Genomic DNA, 17,811 nt, shown 5'->3' with positions numbered 1-17,811 from the left:
TTTTTTTATTTTGGTATCATTAATCTACAATTTCATGAAGAACATCATGTTTACTAGACTCTCCCCATCACCAAGTCCCCCCAACATACCCCATTACAGTCACTGTCCATCAGCATAGTAAGATGCTATAGAATCACTACTTGTCTTCTCTGTGTTGTACAGCCCTCCCTGTGCCCCCCTATACATTATGTCTGCTAATCATAATGCCCCTTTTTCCCTGGTTATCCCCCCCTTCCCACCCATCCTCCCCAGTCCCTTTCCCTTTGGTAACTGTCAGTCCATTCGTGGGTTCTGTGAGTCTGCTGCTGTTTTGTTCCTTCAGTTTTTTTCTTTGTTCTTATGCTCCACAGATGAGTGAAGGCATTTGATACGTCTTTTTCTGCCTGGCTTATTTCACTGAGCATAATACCCTCTAGCTCCATCCATGTTGTTGCAAATGGTAGGATTTGCTTTCTTCTATGGCTGAATAATATTCCATTGTGTATATGTACCACATCTTCTTTATCCATTCATCTACTCTTGGACACTCAGGTTGCTTTCATTTCTTGGCTATTGTAAATAGTGCTGCGATAAACATAGGGGTGCATCTGTCTTTTTCAAACTGGGCTGCTGCATTCTTAGGGTAAATTCCTAGGAGTGGAATTCCTGGGTCGAATGGTATTTCTATTTTGAGTTTTTTGAGGAACCTCCATACTGTTTTCCGCAATGGTTGAACTAGTTCACATTCCCACCAGCAGTGTAGGAGGGTGCCCTTTCTCCACATCTTCGCCAACATTTGTTGTTGTTTGTCTTTTCTGTGGTGGCCATCCTTACTGGTGTGAGGTGATATCTCATTGTGGTTTTAATTTGCATTTCTCTGATGACTAGTGATGTGGAGCATCTTTTCATGTATCTGTTGGCCATCTGTATTTCTTCTTTGGAGAACTGTCTGTTCAGCTCTTCTGACCATTTTTTTATTGGATTATTTGCTTTTTGTTTGTTGAGGTGTGTGAGCTCTTTATATGTTTTGGATGTCAACCCTTTATTGGATCTGTCAGCTTTTCTTTTTTAAGGAAAAAAAATGCATGAATTCATATTGGTCTTTCCTAATCAAATTTAAGATTAATGATTTTACATTTATATCCCTTATGTGGAGAATCTCAGTTCCTAATGATATTCATGTATAGTTAACATTGTTGCTCTTTTCTATAAGTTCAAAATAACAATACACTATTATTACGAGCAATATGACTACAGTATGTACAATTTTAAGATTTCTCTATTATTTGTCTTTAGAATTTTTTTTTTTAAATATGAAACTCCTCACGAATTTGAGTGTCACCCTTGCACAGGGGCCATGCTAATCTCTGAATCACTCCAGTTTTAGTATATGTACTGCCTAAATGAGCACAGAATCCTATTTTTTTTATTGTTGCATTTTCACTTAATGAAAAAGTCTGTAATGTCCTTCTTTGCTTATTTATTTATAAGTAAATATCTTAATTTTAAATGGCTACATGATATATATTCCCATTTCCTTTTTGGACAACACAGGATATTAATAATGTTTTGTTATAAACAAAACATCTTTGTACATGTGTTTGCTCATTGAAATTTTTTAAAATTTAAGGATACCATACAAACAGGAGTATGTATAAGTGTAAAGCTCTGTCAACTTTTCACAAAGTAGAATCAACCCCACATATGAAGCAGTATTCCTGTTCACCCAGAGCCGCCTCTGTGACCTCTTCCCCATACTGACCTCACTTGCAGCAGCACAGATTAGTTTTCCTTATTTTTGAACTTCATATGAATAATTTTTCAAGATTTATCCATGTTTGTTCTCAGCACAAGGTATACCATGAATAGTGTTCTGTGTGTAGCCCACCGTTTAACCTGCTGTCGATGGACTTTTGTGGGGCCAGTTTTTGGCTATTACAAATAGCTAACACACGTGAAAAATGTTGTCTGAGGATACATTCCTAGGAGTTGTATTTGTGTTTAAAGGAAAGGAAGCTTTTGCTACGTGTTGCCGAATTGCCCTACATAAAGGCTGTGCCAGCTTACACTCCTGCAGTACTTAGGAGAGGCCAGCCTCTTCACATTCCTGTATGTGCCAGTCTTACTGATCCTCATTTTGAAACTGGCAGTGTTACTCGTTACTGTGTTACTAGGCCTACACCAGTGTGTGGTACATTGTAGGTGCTTCAAAGGGCTTTTTACTGTGGTGGGTTAAAATATCACAGATGTCTGAGTGGTCACCTATGAAACAGTTATGCCCTAAAATATTTGGATTAGCTGGGAGATAAGGTACACATGAGAAATGACTTACACGAGTGCCAAGCAGAGCAGTTCCAGTGACGCTGTAAACTTCCAGTGAAGGAGCACTCACAGTTAACTGTGTTTAGAATAGTCAGCTCTCTGTCACGTTCACTGATCTGAGGCTGCTTTCTTCAGCTGAGACCTGGCTGGATCAGAGGCTGTTTGAATTACAGAGGCCAAATCAAGTATTTTGGCTACCAAATTGGTTGATCTCCCTTCATTTTGTAAGATGAGTGTTCTTTCATTCTCTCTAGCTCCCTTGCTTCAAAAACAGCTGTGTACTGGCTCCAAAATGCTGTCATTTTATGTAAAATTATTGGTATATTTCAGTGTCATTCTAAAAACTTTCATGTGTTATAGATTAAGTTCATTCACTGCTTCAGTTGAAGCGGAGTGATTGAAAGGGTAGCTTCATGTGGTCAAAAACACAGTTCTAAGCTCTGAAACCTTGGGCATGTCACTACCCCCCCTGGGCCTTAGTTTCTGTGTAGGAGGAGGAAATGAGGGCTGGAAAATTTCAGGGCCTCTACACAATTGAGGATTTGGGGCTTTTTTGCTTAGAAAGGGAGCTCCTCTGCAGATGGTTGCTTGTGTTACTCAGCAACTTGAATTGGAAAACTTAAAAATCATCTATGTGCTGTGTCAGACATAAGCTCATGGATTATCTCAGTGTCAGGAGAGCGGTAGCGTCGTAGGCCACATACAGCGCGCTCACTGCCTTGGCATGATCCTTAGTTTACCAGTGTTGTCACAACACTTTCACAAGGTCATAGAATTCTCCCCAAAGACCCCTTCCAGAGGGAACTTTAAAAAATTATATTCTAAGAATTTGAAATGAGTATTTTTGGCAGAAATGAAAACATCTTGTCCTTTTTTCCCTTTGACATGTTGGTATTCTCTTAGGAATAGGAATGCATATTTTTATGCATATTAAACAGAAAATTTAATAAAAATAGGTCATTTGAATATGTCAGCATTTTGATGTGATGAGACCTGGTGTTTGTGTGCAAATTGAATTTTTGTAATGTTTATTCATAGTTTTTCTGTAATGAAGAAATCAGTATTTCATTAGCCTGTAGGATGCGCCACAACAGCCATTTGTAGTGTTCCGCATTGTGCTGAGACTTGACCTGAACGTGGAGTGCAACATAAGACAATGAGAGATGGCAGAGATGTTGTAGTTTAGCCACTTGCTCATTCTCATTCTTAAAAACTACTTGGAGGGAAAAAGAAAAGACTTTACATAGCTAACAGTGCCAGGCTGCCTTGGGAAAAATGACACATGATAACAACAGAACCTTGTTATTTCAGCAGATATTTGACTGGGACAGGGAGAAGATGTTTGATGTCCTCTCCGCCCTGCATCTTCCAGGCAGCCACCCCCACCCCCAAGGCAGATCTCCATGGGAGGAGCCTCATCGGCTCCTGTGAGAAGTCTTTCTTCAGGGAACAGCAAGCAGTTCCACAGACCATTGCTGTGAAAACTCCACTGAACACATTCTATGCATTTTGTGACTGCATCTCTTCCTGTCTTGGGAGTGCATAGTGGGGATACCCCTCATGTTTTGTATCTCACTTGCCTGTATGCTGGTGGTGTCTGGCTCTCTGTCCTTGCCTTCTTTCTCCCTCCTTGGAGTCCCCTGACCCACTTCTCATGGCCTTGCTGCTGCCATGCGTGTGGGTGGGGCTTTGGAATGTGAGTGGCGGATGCTCATTCCAGGGTCTGAGCTCAGCAGAAGCACACTACCAGGTGGCACACCGACGATTTGTGTCAGTGACGGGAGTAGGTCTGGAGTGCCGGTGCCAGTGTGGGCGTTGGCCAGTGTGTCTGAGAATGAAGGAGGCATGGAAGCTACGAGAGGGAAGGTGCCATCTTGTTTTGGGAAATCAAACATGCTCTAAACTTGGTTTCTGCTGTTGTCTTTCTCTAGGAAACTTAGGGCAGAAAGAAACGCCACCATTCTTCCTTATTTATATTTCTTTGACCATATTAAGAATGGTGGGAATTTTCAAAGCCCCTTTGATAAGCAGCAAGTCTTCATGTATGCAGAAGGAATAATTCTAGTTTAAACAAGGGGAACTAACTTCCCAGGTACCTCTTAAGTGTCAGGCAGCGCTTGGGACTTTGGTTTATCACTCCATTTTAATAAAACAGCCCTGCAATGTAAAGCATTGAGGAGTCAGTTCTGGAATCCGGGCCAAACTGAGCAAGGCTGGAATATTTGATTCCCACTGCAGCAAGCATAGGAGCGTGCAGTCACACAGTGATAGAATTTTAGAATGAGGTGCTGCCTCAGATGCTGTCTTGCCAGCTTCCCAGCGCAGCAGCGTGGCATAGGAGGAGCAGCACAGGGCTCGAATTCAGGCAGCCTGGATTCCATCATTTGCTTCCTCTTGACACTCACTCTCTTTCCATGTTTATAAAATGGGATGGGCAGTAGTACATAGGGCACAAGTTTGTCACAGGGGTCAGAAGAATTGATGCACGAAGGAGCTTTGTAAACCATAAAGTGACTGACTGGTATTTGCTGCCAGCAGTGGTTTTCTTTCACAGAGGGATACCCGAGAAGATGTTAGTTGTTAGGATTTTGGTCAGCAAAAGGATTGTATATTTGCTTCTATATATGTCTAACTGTGAGTCTTTCCTAGTTCCTATCACTTCACTTTTCTTTCCCTCCATTTTCAGAACTGTTTATTTTCTGCAGTACATTTTTAATGATCCCTTCTATGTGCCAGACTGTCTGCAGGGTGTTGGAGATAGAGCAGTGAATAAGACAAATAAGTTTCTGTTCTGTTTGAGACACTGAAACTATACAATTGACTGACATTTTTTTCCCTCCTGTGGTAAGAGATCCCAAACCTGACTTAACACCTCTGCTTTTTAAAATTTTTTATTTTTATTTTTTTATTTTGGTATCATTAATGTACAATTACATGAGCAACATTATGGTTACTAGTACTTTTTAAAAAATAAGTGTTACACTCTTTAAATACCATTAATGCCAATTATGTAGATATTTCGCATGTAACTATTGAACTGAAGAAACAGAAATATGGATTGTGTGGGTGTCTCACAAGATGAGCCTGGTTTTGTTTCTACTTGAAGGGCAGGTGGGTCGGACTGTGGAGTTGGCATCTGTGCAGTGCTGTACAGCTGATCGTCGGCGCTAAACCGTTTACCTGCGTGTGAAGTATGCTCACTGGAGGTGTTTGAAAATCGTTGTTTGGTATTTTTGTCATTAGAGCTAGGTTATTCTCCACTGTGTTGAGGAAAATTTTGGTAAAATAGTACATTTAACTTTTGTTCATAAAGTGAACATATCTGAGCTCTGAGTGGTCAGAGTCTCACTTCATTCATTCTTGTGATTTGGAAGGTTGGGTGTTTCCCCAGGTTTCAGCCAAGATGAGCTGTTAGGTTTGGACCAGCCCCTGTCTGTGGGCAAAAGGCTCCCCCAAGAAAAACTGTGAAACAGTCTTTGTAATGTGGCTTATTTTGGATCCCAAGCCTTCAGTTAAGATTCCAGTTGTTCCTCTTCTTTCCAGATAGGTGACCTTTGTGGTCCTGGGAAGTAAGTCTGTGTTCACTCTTGGCCCTTCATTGGGTCATCCATGATGCAGTAACGAGGATGCTAAGGGGCAGCACTGCATGAGCTCTCTTCTGACTCCCCAGTGCCACGATGGAGACCCTCTGTGCCACTGGGGCTGCTCTGGTGCTTCTGGATTAACCCATTCAGGCTGGGAGTGACTTAGGAAAGTGTGAGAGCAGCAGGCTTTGAGAAGAAGAGAGCAATCTTTGCTTTAGCCGTGGTAAGCATCTGGTCTTGGGTATTTGGCAGCTGTTAGTATGCCAGGAAAAAGACCTTGGGGAATGGTTCTCTCTGAGGTGATTCTCAGATGGTGAGGGGGGGGAGAATGTGAAAGTCAGGGAAAATAAAGCCCACCTTTATTACCTACATTGCTCCCCCATATCATATGATAACCTGACATATCATAATCTGATGTACATTTTTCAGAGGAGACCCTTCTGAGTTATTTTCCGTACCACATCAAATGTGCCCAGGCACTCAGGAGTATCCAGTCACAGGTTCCCACGATCATGGCTTGGCACAAACTGGTGTCCTTTTTTGAGTTCTTCTGCTGACTGACAGAGCACCAAAGCCCTGGCCTGTGGAGTAGGCCCACTGAGCCTGTGGGGGCCCCTTTCCTTTGGTGGGCTAGACCCTCACAGGTTCAAGTCCCTCCTCTGCATTCCCATTGGCTTAGCAGCATTCCCCGGCAGGCCAGGTGGTGACCTGGGGTGAAGGTGTGAGCTGGAACCAAAGGGTTTCTTTTGCACACCTTTAATGCTGGAAAGAGAAACATGACATTTTAGTTTGGTCAAGGACTGTACTGACTGGTCAAGGGTTTTGGTAACTAACCAGTGCTGTTTAGGAATAGTAGGACTTTTTAGATCATCATTTAAAATTTTCCTGTTGAGAGTGAAACACTGACAAATTATTTGTAATCAACTCCTTATACAGAAACTAATGAACACAATGATAAAATGTAATCTTACAACTGAAACACTTTGGAACAATTGCAGTTTCATTCATTCAACAGATACTGCGTATCTGTGACATACCAGTCTCTATAGTGGCTGAATAACCAAATATGATCTAATTCTTAAAATAGGAAAGGGTTTTTAATAAATTGGTTCTGCTATAAATTCATGTTTAAGAATTCAGATAATTGGCAATAATTAGGATTCAGGAGCATTGAAAAATTCCCAAAGTGTCAGTAACCCCATCTATGCAGAATCCATCAGAAAGCTGGAAAACAAAAATCTAATTTTTTGAAACTATGGGATGATGACTGTTTAGTAAAGAAGTTCTTCTAAAGTTTTTTTGGGTAATTTTGTATTGATGGTGACAAAATACAGTAATTGTATAAATGATTAAATACCAAATTTTGTGGAGCAAGTTAAGTACTTGAAAATGGAGAAAAAGGAGCCAGCCCAGAGTGTGGCAGGACTTAACACTCATGGCTGAGATTCCTGGGAGGTGGGCAGAGGAGACCATCCCAACTGACAGGGTGGCCTAATAAAGCCAGGAAGGAAAGGCTTTGTTGCCTGCACCACACACAAGATGTGCACTGTGGAGTGCAAGCAAATGGAGTGGCAAGGCACTGCGGTGCGGCGAGCACAGGCCCTTGACCCTTTAGTGCCTTCTCAGGTTCCTCAGCTGCAAAATGTAGATAATGTAAGTGCTGGTTTTGAGGAGTGGCTGTGAGATTGAGTGAAATGAGCATGAAGGTCCTGGTGCGTAGGAAATGTTCAGTAGGCAGAAGCTGGCGCTGCTGGTGGGGAGGAGGGAGAGGGCAGATCAGGAGGGCACGACTGCCGGGTGCAGTGTGACACGCGGTTGGGGTGGATTTGACCAGAGGTGGGATGTGACAGGGACAAATCATTAATGGGCAGCTACTATTTGAAGGCCTCTTTGTGCTCTAGGCTATATGTCCATATCTGCCAGCCTCACCACTCCCTTCAGGCGAGCTAGGGGTGTCTGTTCTTTGAGGCTCTGGGAGAGGAAACAAGCACCTTTGCCCAAGGCCAGCAAGCTACCAAGAAACAAGGCAAGGTCTGAACTTAGGCCTGCCCGGTGCCAGGGTCTGGGCTCTTCTACCAGACTGCCTTTACCTGGCCCGCCCAGCAGGTGCTGATAACCCCATGGGAGGAAGAGGGGCTGACTTAGGTAGTTTTACTACTGCTACTAAAAAGGTGTGTGAACTCAAAGAGTACAGGTTAGTACCCCCCACCCAAAACAAAATGAGGAAGGAGAGGAAATAGGACAGCAACACACAGGAGAAAGAGAGACAGAACTTGGTAATTGGATGTGGAGCAGAGGACAGGATGAGTTGGAGATCATGCTGTTTGAAATGAAGGCTGACATCAGCAGTCCTGACTTTCCTCAGGATGGGCTTGGGCCCCAGAAAGCTCAGGCACCTCTGGTGCAGTCCACAGTTTCACAGAAGTATAAATTCTTGTGGGTACACACCCGAATGGTCACTTCAGGTTTCACAGGGATTCCTGCTTGGTGTAGGTGAATGTTGCCTGGTCAGCCTTCGGATGTTCTAATGCCATCAGCCACTGGGGGTTGCCGAGGGGAATGACCCTACGTAAGAGCTATTCTCAGTGTTCCTTGGACCAAGGTCTGCTTTGTGCCTTTTAGGCCAGTGCTTTTCCCACCAGTGTGGAAGGACCTGTTTTTAAAATGCCCAGTCTGTGTGGACTGATACTTTTGTAAGATTAAAAAAAAAAATTACTAGAGAAAGAAACTGAAAATGACATGCGGAATTTTTTATTTTTAGATTCAAAGATATAAAATTACTCTGTCATATTGCCATAAAAGTTTATAAATGCTTATTTCCAATCTCTATTTAATTTTGACTGCAGACTAGTAAGCTATTCATGGACTGGTACACTTTGACAGCGATCTAGGAAGAAAGTTTGTTAAATTAGTAAACGAGATGTTTTTGAAATATTTATATGCTTTAAGAGTGAAAATAGTCTTTCAGTTGGCATTTAAAATACTTCAGATGTGTGTTTATGTATGGTCTAATTACAGATGACAATTTATCGGTCAAGTTCCATGTTAGTGGGCAAAGATGTACAATAAGTATACCCAGAACTGCAGCTAGTGTAGTTATTATGTAAGGTATCCATCCATAAGTTTGACTCTCAGCTATCAGCAATACTTGGAAAAATAGGCCCTTTTACTTTTCTGTTGTTTATAGAACCATTGTGTTTTTTTGCGCTTTTAATTGATATTATTATGTTTTTTTTCTGCTGGTTTTTGGCTTGCCTTTGGATTGCTTTTTATATTTTGGTGCATATTTTTAGGTATATCCTTTTAAGAGGAAGTTCCCTAAGCAAACTTAAGAACAAAGTCTCTGGAGTTAATGTATGCTGATAAAGAGATCATGTTATAATTCAGTAGTTCATATTTCGTATTTTATTTTTGTCTCTAGCTGCTAGTGTATTTTATTTTATATTTTGAGATATGTCTTCTTTTGTTGATATCTTCCTTTGTCCTGATACAATTTGCTGTGGTCCCTTAGCCTGGACTTCTCCTTCCCTGCCTTTAGGGCCCAGCCCAGCAGCTGCTTCCCTCCTGCGGCTTGCTGGGGACTTGTTGCAGACGGAGCTGCTAGCTCTTAGGCCTCCGCTGAACAGCCCCCCCTTGTGCAGCACGTAATTCCCTCTCCACTGACCCCTTTCCTGCTTGCTCCAAGTGAGAACTTCCTTTTGTTTTGTATTGTGGACTTCATATTACACTTTTCATGGCTCTTTCATGTATATACTCTCTTATTTCATCCCACAGACAGTCCCCTGAGGTTGATAGAACAGATTCGCATTTCAATCTTAGTGGAGGTGAGGCTGGGAGAGTCCCTACTGCGAGTATCTTCCTTCGTTTGCCCTGGGGCTTCCCTACACCAGGTGCAGACTTCCAAATGCTCAGGTGCTCAGTGTGCTCGAAGATGCTTGTAATTTTGAAGCCCTCTTTTCTGATCAGTATTTGTATTTGTTACTTGAAAGATGAAACATTGGAGTACTCAGTGCAGCTCCACAGTCCTCTGGAAAGCAGGACCTACTGCAGGGGATGGCAGTAGAGGACTGCAGCTGTGAGCCCCGGATCGGTGCACAGGGCTGCAGCAGTTGTTTTAAAGGACATCCTCTGCACCGAGAGTTGTCTGTCCCTGTGATTTTAACACAACAGTGGGAGGGATTGCCCAGAACATTTCTCATGAAGAAAAGAATCCTGTTTTAAAAGGGAGAGGCACATTCATTGAAAAATACCTTTTAGCCCAAGTCAGAAGTCATTTGCTTTTGACACTGGGGTGTGTGGTGTATGTCCTCCCTGTCCCCCTTATGGTCAAACAGACCTGAGTTCCACATCCAGTCCTGCCACTCACTAAGTAGGTATGTTGATCTTGGCTGAGTTATTTAACTTCTGTAAACTTGTATTCTCATCCACAAAATGGAGGAATTATCATCTCCTTTGAAGGATCATTGTAAGGATTAAGCTAATGCATGTACTGTAAGTGCAAATTACCTGAAAGTTTATGCAGCAGAGGGACTGTGGCTGGTGAGGGAGCGCCTGCTGACGGTGGGCTGTGGCTCCCAAACCTCACTGGGCATCAGAGTCACCTGCAGTGGGGAGGGGCTTGAGGACTTCTACACCCGAGTTTCCAGGGGCTGCTTCTGCCACCACTGGTCTGGGGACCCCATTTTTAGAGTCACTGCCCTACAGGTAACTTTAGGGGCTGTAGATATATTTGGAAGCTGAGCTTTTATGTGGTTAGAGTTACTCTGTTAGAAAATGCTTGGAATACATTTTGCAAATACTGAATTTAGTAGCTTGAGGATTTTTTCCTTCCTGAAGTCCGGGAATCTTTTTTACATATATTTGAAGAAGAATATGTTGCAAAAGTAACAGTAATAACTTAATATGGGTAGTCTGATATTACCAGATTGGCTAAGGTATGTGAAAGTGCTTTTATAAAATGCTAAAAACTGAAAAGAATACTTTAAATACTTTTGTTTTTAAGATTGAACATCATAATGGAGTATAAAATAGTATGACTTAGATTTCTCATCTCAATGTGCTGTTTACCGTGTGTATTTTTCTCTTTCTCCTCCAGGCTGCTGACTTGAGTAAACCAATAGATAAAAGGATATACAAAGGAACACAGCCTACTTGTCATGACTTCAACCACCTAACAGCCACAGCAGAAAGTGTCTCTCTCCTAGTGGGCTTTTCCGCAGGCCAAGTCCAGCTAATAGACCCAATCAAAAAAGAAACTAGCAAACTATTTAATGAGGAAGTAAGTAGCATCCTGTCTTAGCTGTTAAGAATCCCTTTAAGAGTTTCTCCTTTCTTACCAAGGGTAGTGGGCCTTATTTTATACTTCGAGCTAAGCCCATTTTTCATTCTCTCAGCTGTCCTGCCTAGTAGTACCCAAGTTTAATGTGCTGAGTTAACTTACTGACTTTTACCTGTTCTTTCTTGGGGTAATTGTTTTTTGCATTTCTTATGGAGCTTGCTCAGGTGTCTCTAGGTGGTGCTTAAAAACTCTTTTATAGTGGAGATTGGGACAAGATTATAGCTTGATATTTGTAGCTTAAATAAGAAAATATAGAATTCCCGACTTTGTTCACATCACCAGAATATTTCATGCAGATCAAAGAACTTGGTGTGTCCCTTAGGCTGCTTAAATTGCAGCTAAAGTTTTGTGTGTATGTTTGACAGACATTTGGATAAGGAGTAGTTAGTTCTCTTTCTCTTGAAAATATTTGTTGTAGAATAACCTTTGACATAGTTTGAAATCCTGGCACTTAAAATTGGGTCACATGACACAGCTTTTACCAGTTTGTATGTACTGGGGTCTCTAGAATCTTCAGTTTCATTCTGGAAGGCGCTTGAGATAGCTGCTCAGGAACTTGTCAGAGGTGCTAGACGTGGCAGAGAGAAGTTGCCAAATAGCCTGTATTTATTAAAGCTATTGGAATAGCTTTCAGCCCCAAATATACCATTTCATATTAAATGTTCTTTGTTTCAGCATGACTTTCCTAGCAAGTGGGAAAGATTTGATAGGCTGGCTCACTTAGAAGCCCTGGGTTCCAGTCTCTGCTTGTGAACTCAACCCTGTTGTGACAAGAGTCAGGTTACATGGACTCCTCTCAGGAAGGACAAGTGGTTTTGCATTGTTGCATGGTTTTCATGTCATTAATTTGGAACAGAGGGCATTTTATATTCTGGTTTTTAAGAAATAGTTTTGTTTGGGCAAGTATATTCAACTTGACAGATCATTGTTAAAGTTCTGATCCTTTTGCATTCATTGCAGTATATGCGCTCCATTCATGTCCAGTGGCCATCCAAGGTGCGCCTGTCTGACACTGCCAGTGGGCTTGGGCAAGTCTTTGGAACCCCGCCTTCTCTTCTAGTTTCACCTGGGTGGACTGGAAACAAAACTTGCCACCCGGATTGACAAACTATGGAGAAGAAGTATTTAATCCCATTTTCCGTTAAAAAAAAATCTTAAAGCAGAAAAGTATTCTGTTTACCTGGATGTTTTATTAATATTTATTAATATCACGTTGAGAAAGTAATTTCTAAGTAGCTGGATGATTTGGTGGGGTGGGGCAAAAAAATAGCCTTCTCTGCACTGTTAATAGAAATTGTGAATTTGGAGTCACTGTGTAGTTTTGTTTGTGTTTAGGTGAGGCTGGGTGTGTTACTGAGGGGGAAGGGATTGGAACCATGCAAAGGGCTGTTGGTAAACAAGATCGGGAGGCCGCTGTGGCTGAGGATGGCACAGAATGCCTCTTAGAGAACAAGAAGGGTTTGTGTGTCGTCCCTGGGGGAGGGCAGGAGTCTGAGACCACAGGTCCCTGGGGTCTCGGCCCCAAGAGCCCTGGGATGCATCCCTCACTCTGGGCAGCTGAGAGCTGGAGGCGAGAAAACAACTCCTTACTCTTAATGATTTGAGCATGAGTTATCTCACTCTTTTTACATTTTATTTGAAAAATGGCTTTTGAAAAGGCTATGACTGTGTATGCTTTATACCAATTGGCATTTACCAGCTTGAGGCTGAAATTGATCGCTCTTCCCAGTGAGGATTCTTCGGCTGTGTAGGTACCATTTTCATCAGATCAGTCGGGACCTTTCAGAGCAAGGGTCCCCAGAGGTTTGCCTCTCAGTGCCAGGATGGTCGTTGAAGCAGTTGTCTCGCCATGCTTTGCATTGGTAGGAGTTTTAGAGGTTTCTGGGTGTTTTTTTGTGTATCTTCTGCATGGGAAGGGAGGCAACTGTTCCCATTTTACAGATGAGGAAATAGTAAAAGAGAAGGTAAGTGAATTGTCCAGTCAGTTAGCAAGTTGATGATTGAATTGGAACTAGAAATGAATTCCACAAGCCCTACTGATCATAGACTGTAAGCTCCATATGTATGGTTGCCATATGGGCGGCCTTTGTCTTCCCAGGAGCTCACGTTTAGTAGGATGGGTACACAGGCCACTGGTGTGTGTCTTAGCACAGTGTTATGGACAGAATACTAGGGGATACCTGTTAACCTCATTCTTTAGTTTGTGTGAAGTATCTTAAAGTAACAACAAAAGTTCAGTGAAGGACGTTTGAGAAGGTTTCGAAGGTTTCCAGAAGGCGGCATTTGATCTGGGCCTTGAAAGATGCATAGGAGTCGGAGGAGGGTAAGAAAAGTCTTCAGAGATGGAGAAAAACAACATGGCATGTGGAGGAACCAATGGTGGTCAAATCACTGCATGTGGGCCTTGGAGTGGCAAGAGTCAGAGCCGGACAGATAATTGGAGCCAGATTATAAAAGCCCTTTCATGACGTGCTAATAAATTTGGATGTGATACTGGAGGCTGTGGGGGAATGTGTGGGCTTTTCATCAAGGGAGTGACAGATCAAATGTGTTTTTTTAGAACTCTTGTCAGCCCTTGTGGAAGGTGGATTGGAATGAAGAGAGAATGAAGGTAGCAAGACCAGTGAGGAGGCTCTAGTAACTGTCCAGGTGAGAGCTGAGGGCTTAAATTAGAGTTGTGCCCATGTTTTCATTCATTCGATGGACCTTGACTACCTGCCATGTGCCCTGCACTGGATCTGCAGCGGCAGGTAACACCTGCCCTGCCGTTACCCCTCTCAGAGAGAAAGGTGGGGGGCATAAGCCATAGCACCACCACCACCCCCGCCACACTCACAGCAGATGGTGACTTGTGATGTACGAGGAGACAGCAAGGCCTGAGGGAGCGCGAGGGAGCGCAGTGCCCTGAGAGGAACACGGAGGCCAGCTCTCACGGGGAGGGGAGAACGGCTCAGAGAAGTGGTGTGCTTCAAGCTGAGCCTTGCAGGAGAAGGAGCCAGCTGGGTAAGGACCCGGAGGCACAGGCCCTTGGGCAGACCCTGGAACAGGAGGCCGAGACGGCGTGTCCGGGGAGGGAGGGTGAAGTGCGCGTGTGACATTGCGGGCCATGCACTGAGGGCCTGGCCCAGGTTCGCTTCTTTGCCTGAGGTGCGGGACACCGTGGAAGGGAGCAGCACCAGGCAGGCTGGTGTCCTTGCACCTGAGCCCGGCTGCTGCTTGGAGACGGACCCAGACAGGGCTGGACGAAGCTTGGATTCTGGCTGTCACTTACGCTGCTGGGTGAGACGGAGCAGGAGCAGAGCTGGGAGCCGAGGGGAGGGTCAGAGCTCCACTCTGTACCTGTAAGCTCGACAGGCCAGTAGGTGATTGAATGCACCTACTGGAGCCCAAAAGTAGAGGTAAAAATTTGGAAGTCATCTGTCCAGTTTCATACCTGAGACTAGATGAAAGGTCTGTAGAGAAAACCTAGTGAGAGCAGGCAGAGTGCCAAGGACCAGGTCCGAATTAGTGCCCCGAGGACCCCGTGCAGTGTGAGCTCGTTACCCTGAAATTCACAGACTCGGCCAGGTGGTGAGAACGCAGATCCTTGACGCCAGTGCCTGGGGTTCAGATACTGGCGCTGCCGCTCCTGCTTGCAGGGTGTGGGTCACTTCCTTCGCCCTCCTTCCTCAGCTGGAGAGCGGTAAGAACAGTGCCCGCTGGCAGGTGTAGTAGGGGTGAGGCATTTGTCAGAGGCCCCGAGGACCAGCCCTGGTTACTGCTCAGGACGGTCTGGGGAGAGGGCAACTCCAGCCGGCTTCTTTCTTCAGGGGTTGGAAGGAAAGCCTTTTTGAGAGGAAAAGTACCAGCAGTATTTAGACAGAAACAAGTATTTTCCAGGATAAGAAGTAGGAAGAGAGCACCCTAGGCAGAGAGGGGACCTGTGTGAGGCCGGGGATGGGGGACTGCTCATCATGGCAGTGCGGTGTCCCCAGAGCACTTCTCCCAGCTGTGCACGTGTGCACACCACCTTGGATTGGCTGTTTTAACCGTTACCTCCTTTCTAGAGGTTCCTGCTATTCGAAAATACATTAAATGTTTGTATGGGTGGGTGGATAGAGTGGAATTAAAAGTTCCAGAAATCTACCTGAGATTAAAGAGAGATGGAAATTTCTATCTGGGAATCAAGTGTATCTTAGAAGGTGACTTTTTTTCCCATTAATTAAAAAATTTTAAGAACTTTAAATGCTTCTTTATAGAAAAATTGGAACATAGAGAATTACAAAAATGGGAAAACATCACCTATAAATCCCAGTGCTCACTGTCAACTTTATTGTCTTTGTAATTTTAATTTTTTTTTAATGAGGTGAGACTCTTAGATTCCCACCTTCCACTGGAGGTGCCAGCAACGTTCACTTCCTAGTAGGCCTCAATCCCATGAGGTTAGTTAGCAGAGGGGAGCACTTCTCTCCTCACTTCCCAGGGTGTCCCAGTCCCACTGGGCCCCTGCCCGCTGCGCCTGCTCCAGTGCAGGGGGAAGGGAAGTACCTGGGCCCTTCTAGTCTCCCTTGGCGGGGGTGGCCTCAGATCCCCGGTCTCTGCTTTCTCCAATCATGAGGAGTTTAGGTTTCTGTAGCATTCTGTACATATTATGTCCTTCAAAGTGTCTGAAGGGCCTCTGCTGAGAGAATTTTGGCACATCTGATAAGCCCCAGAGCAGGGAGCCTGCATGTGAGCAGCCTGAAAGGACAGGCCCCCCCGGTCAGTGGTCAGCCTGGGAAGGTACCCCAAAGGGGCGAGGAACTCACTTTTTATTCCTAGTAGTCACGGTGTGCTGGGAAAGAGGAACTGAACTAGGCCAATTTCTATATGATGATGAACTCAGCCTTGTTCGTCTTTGTAAAAATCCTAATTATTTCAGGGTTGTATCCATGTCATAGTAACTTCAAAGGATTTTCAAGTATGTTTTGATTGTTGAGTAAGATATAAAATCTACAAGAAGCTGTCATCGTTACCTCTTATTACTGGCACGTACTGAGATCCTCTGCCTGACCTTCAGCTCCGCCCAGGCTTCAGGGCCCAGGCCCACACGCTGGACAGGGCAAGCCCCACCGGGGCGCCCGTGTGCCTGGCCCTGCCTCCTGGGCTCCGTGCTGGCAAGTCGGGCCGAGGGAGGCTCACCTTGGCGTGTTCCGTCTGGTTCAGGAGCAAGAGTGGTTTTGTTTTTGTTGCTTTTTTTAATCAGAGGAAGGAAGTGAGTACATGATGAACTACTCCTTTGGGAGTTGACGTTGATAAAAATGACATCTGATCCTCTTTCACATGGCTTTGAAATACCCTTTGCTAATACTTCCTGAGGGAGGCAGCTCTCTTTAAATGTGTTGACATTATCAAAGCCCTTAGTTGCCATTTTTGCTTGTGGCTACATTATGGCCTTTCCAGCAGCTGCTGTGGTTTTAGAATTGTTTTAGTATTTTTGTTATAAATTAGTATCTGCATTGTAAAATAATGCAAAATAAATGTTCCTGCGTGTTATGTCAACAGTAGTAAAGAAAAAAACTGCTTCAGAAAGCTTCATTCTAGCGATGCCATTGTACTGTGGTCACCAGATGTATTTTTGTTCTTGCTTCCTTTTAACTATTTAGTATAGTTAGGAAATCTTGTCTGCTGGTACCATTAATGATGGTAGTTCTGGTGTTTGACTCTCCCTGGATTAAAATCAGAAAGAAGACCATTTTTCTGGCATTCAGAATGGGAATGTGGACTTCGAGGGTGAACTGGGCAAGGATGCTGAGTGTGGGAGCTGCCTCCCAAGGCAGGTGTCTTAGCACACAGAAATGGCATATTGATATCTGGACTTTGGTGTTGGTTTTTATGAAAACGATTATAAAAATAGGCCTTGGAACATTCTGGAATTGGACTCTGTCATGGAATACCCAGTGGCTGTGCCAGACAGCCTCACAGACTGTTGGAGCTGCTTCTTCCCTGCCTACCCGACTGCTCCTGAACCCCTGCCGGTACCGCCACCTTGTCCCCGCTGTGCTGTCTGCTGGGAATGGGACTCACTCTCAAACCTGAGTCCTGGCCACTGCCCGCCAGTGTTTCCTCTCAGCTCTCCTCTCCACTCGCGAGGGAGGGGACAGGGCCTTTCTTGCCCGTGACCCCTCCCCGTGCCTCTGCCTGGCGCCCCGGACCTGCTCCCTGCACCCTCCCACAGAAGCCTTCCTGTGCCTGCGCTCCCTCCCTAAGCCTCGTCTCCTGGCCCGTAAACAGCCCACCTCCAAGGCCCTGTCCCCCGAGGAGGGAGAAGGGGTGCTAGGCAGAGCTCCAGGCCCGCTGGGCCGCTCGCTGGGCACCAGCTCCTTCCTCTCCTCACGGGGCTCCTGGGGCTTTTTCTCTGCTTTCCCTGCTTTCCTGGTTTTCATCCTCCCTCTAAGTAGGATTTCCCCGAGTCCCACACTCTCCTCCTCTCGCTCTACTTCCTCGGATACCTTAGGATGTCACACATCTGGCTTTCATTGTTCGTACCTGATTTGTCTTCCCTGGTCCTTGTCACTAGCTGCCCACTATATGAGGACACTTGAATTCCTCCCCCATCCATCATTTTCT

At 44.4% G+C, this 17,811-nt stretch overlaps 1 protein-coding gene and 1 non-coding gene across 11 annotated transcripts in view; one reads left to right on the top strand and one right to left on the bottom strand.

Annotated features, from left to right (window-relative positions):
- Window positions 1-17,811, top strand: part of WDR20 (WD repeat domain 20) — a 56,965-nt gene that overhangs the window by 22,589 nt on the left and 16,565 nt on the right. For 3 of the 10 annotated variants that reach the window (XM_073241838.1, XM_036991541.2, XM_036991540.2), the window contains exon 2: window positions 10,981-11,163. The exons of 2 other annotated variants lie outside the window; for them this stretch is intronic. In XM_073241838.1, the coding sequence (XP_073097939.1) occupies window positions 10,981-11,163 (183 nt within the window). Of the gene's footprint in view, window positions 1-10,980; window positions 11,164-13,783; window positions 13,873-17,811 lie in introns of those variants that run through there. 5 more of the 10 variants (XM_036991538.2, XM_036991537.2, XM_073241836.1 and 2 more) reach the window with 4 other exon arrangements.
- On the bottom strand, window positions 1,287-1,390 carry LOC118967172 (U6 spliceosomal RNA). Its single transcript, XR_005054067.1, has one exon. It is a non-coding gene; the product is annotated as a U6 spliceosomal RNA (small nuclear RNA).

The sequence above is a fragment of the Manis javanica genome, chromosome 8, assembly GCF_040802235.1.
Source record: "Manis javanica isolate MJ-LG chromosome 8, MJ_LKY, whole genome shotgun sequence".
In the NCBI taxonomy this organism is placed as follows: Eukaryota; Metazoa; Chordata; class Mammalia; order Pholidota; family Manidae; genus Manis; species Manis javanica.
Note: the sequence above shows the minus strand (reverse complement) of the source record. Positions and strands in the feature narration are given on the sequence as shown.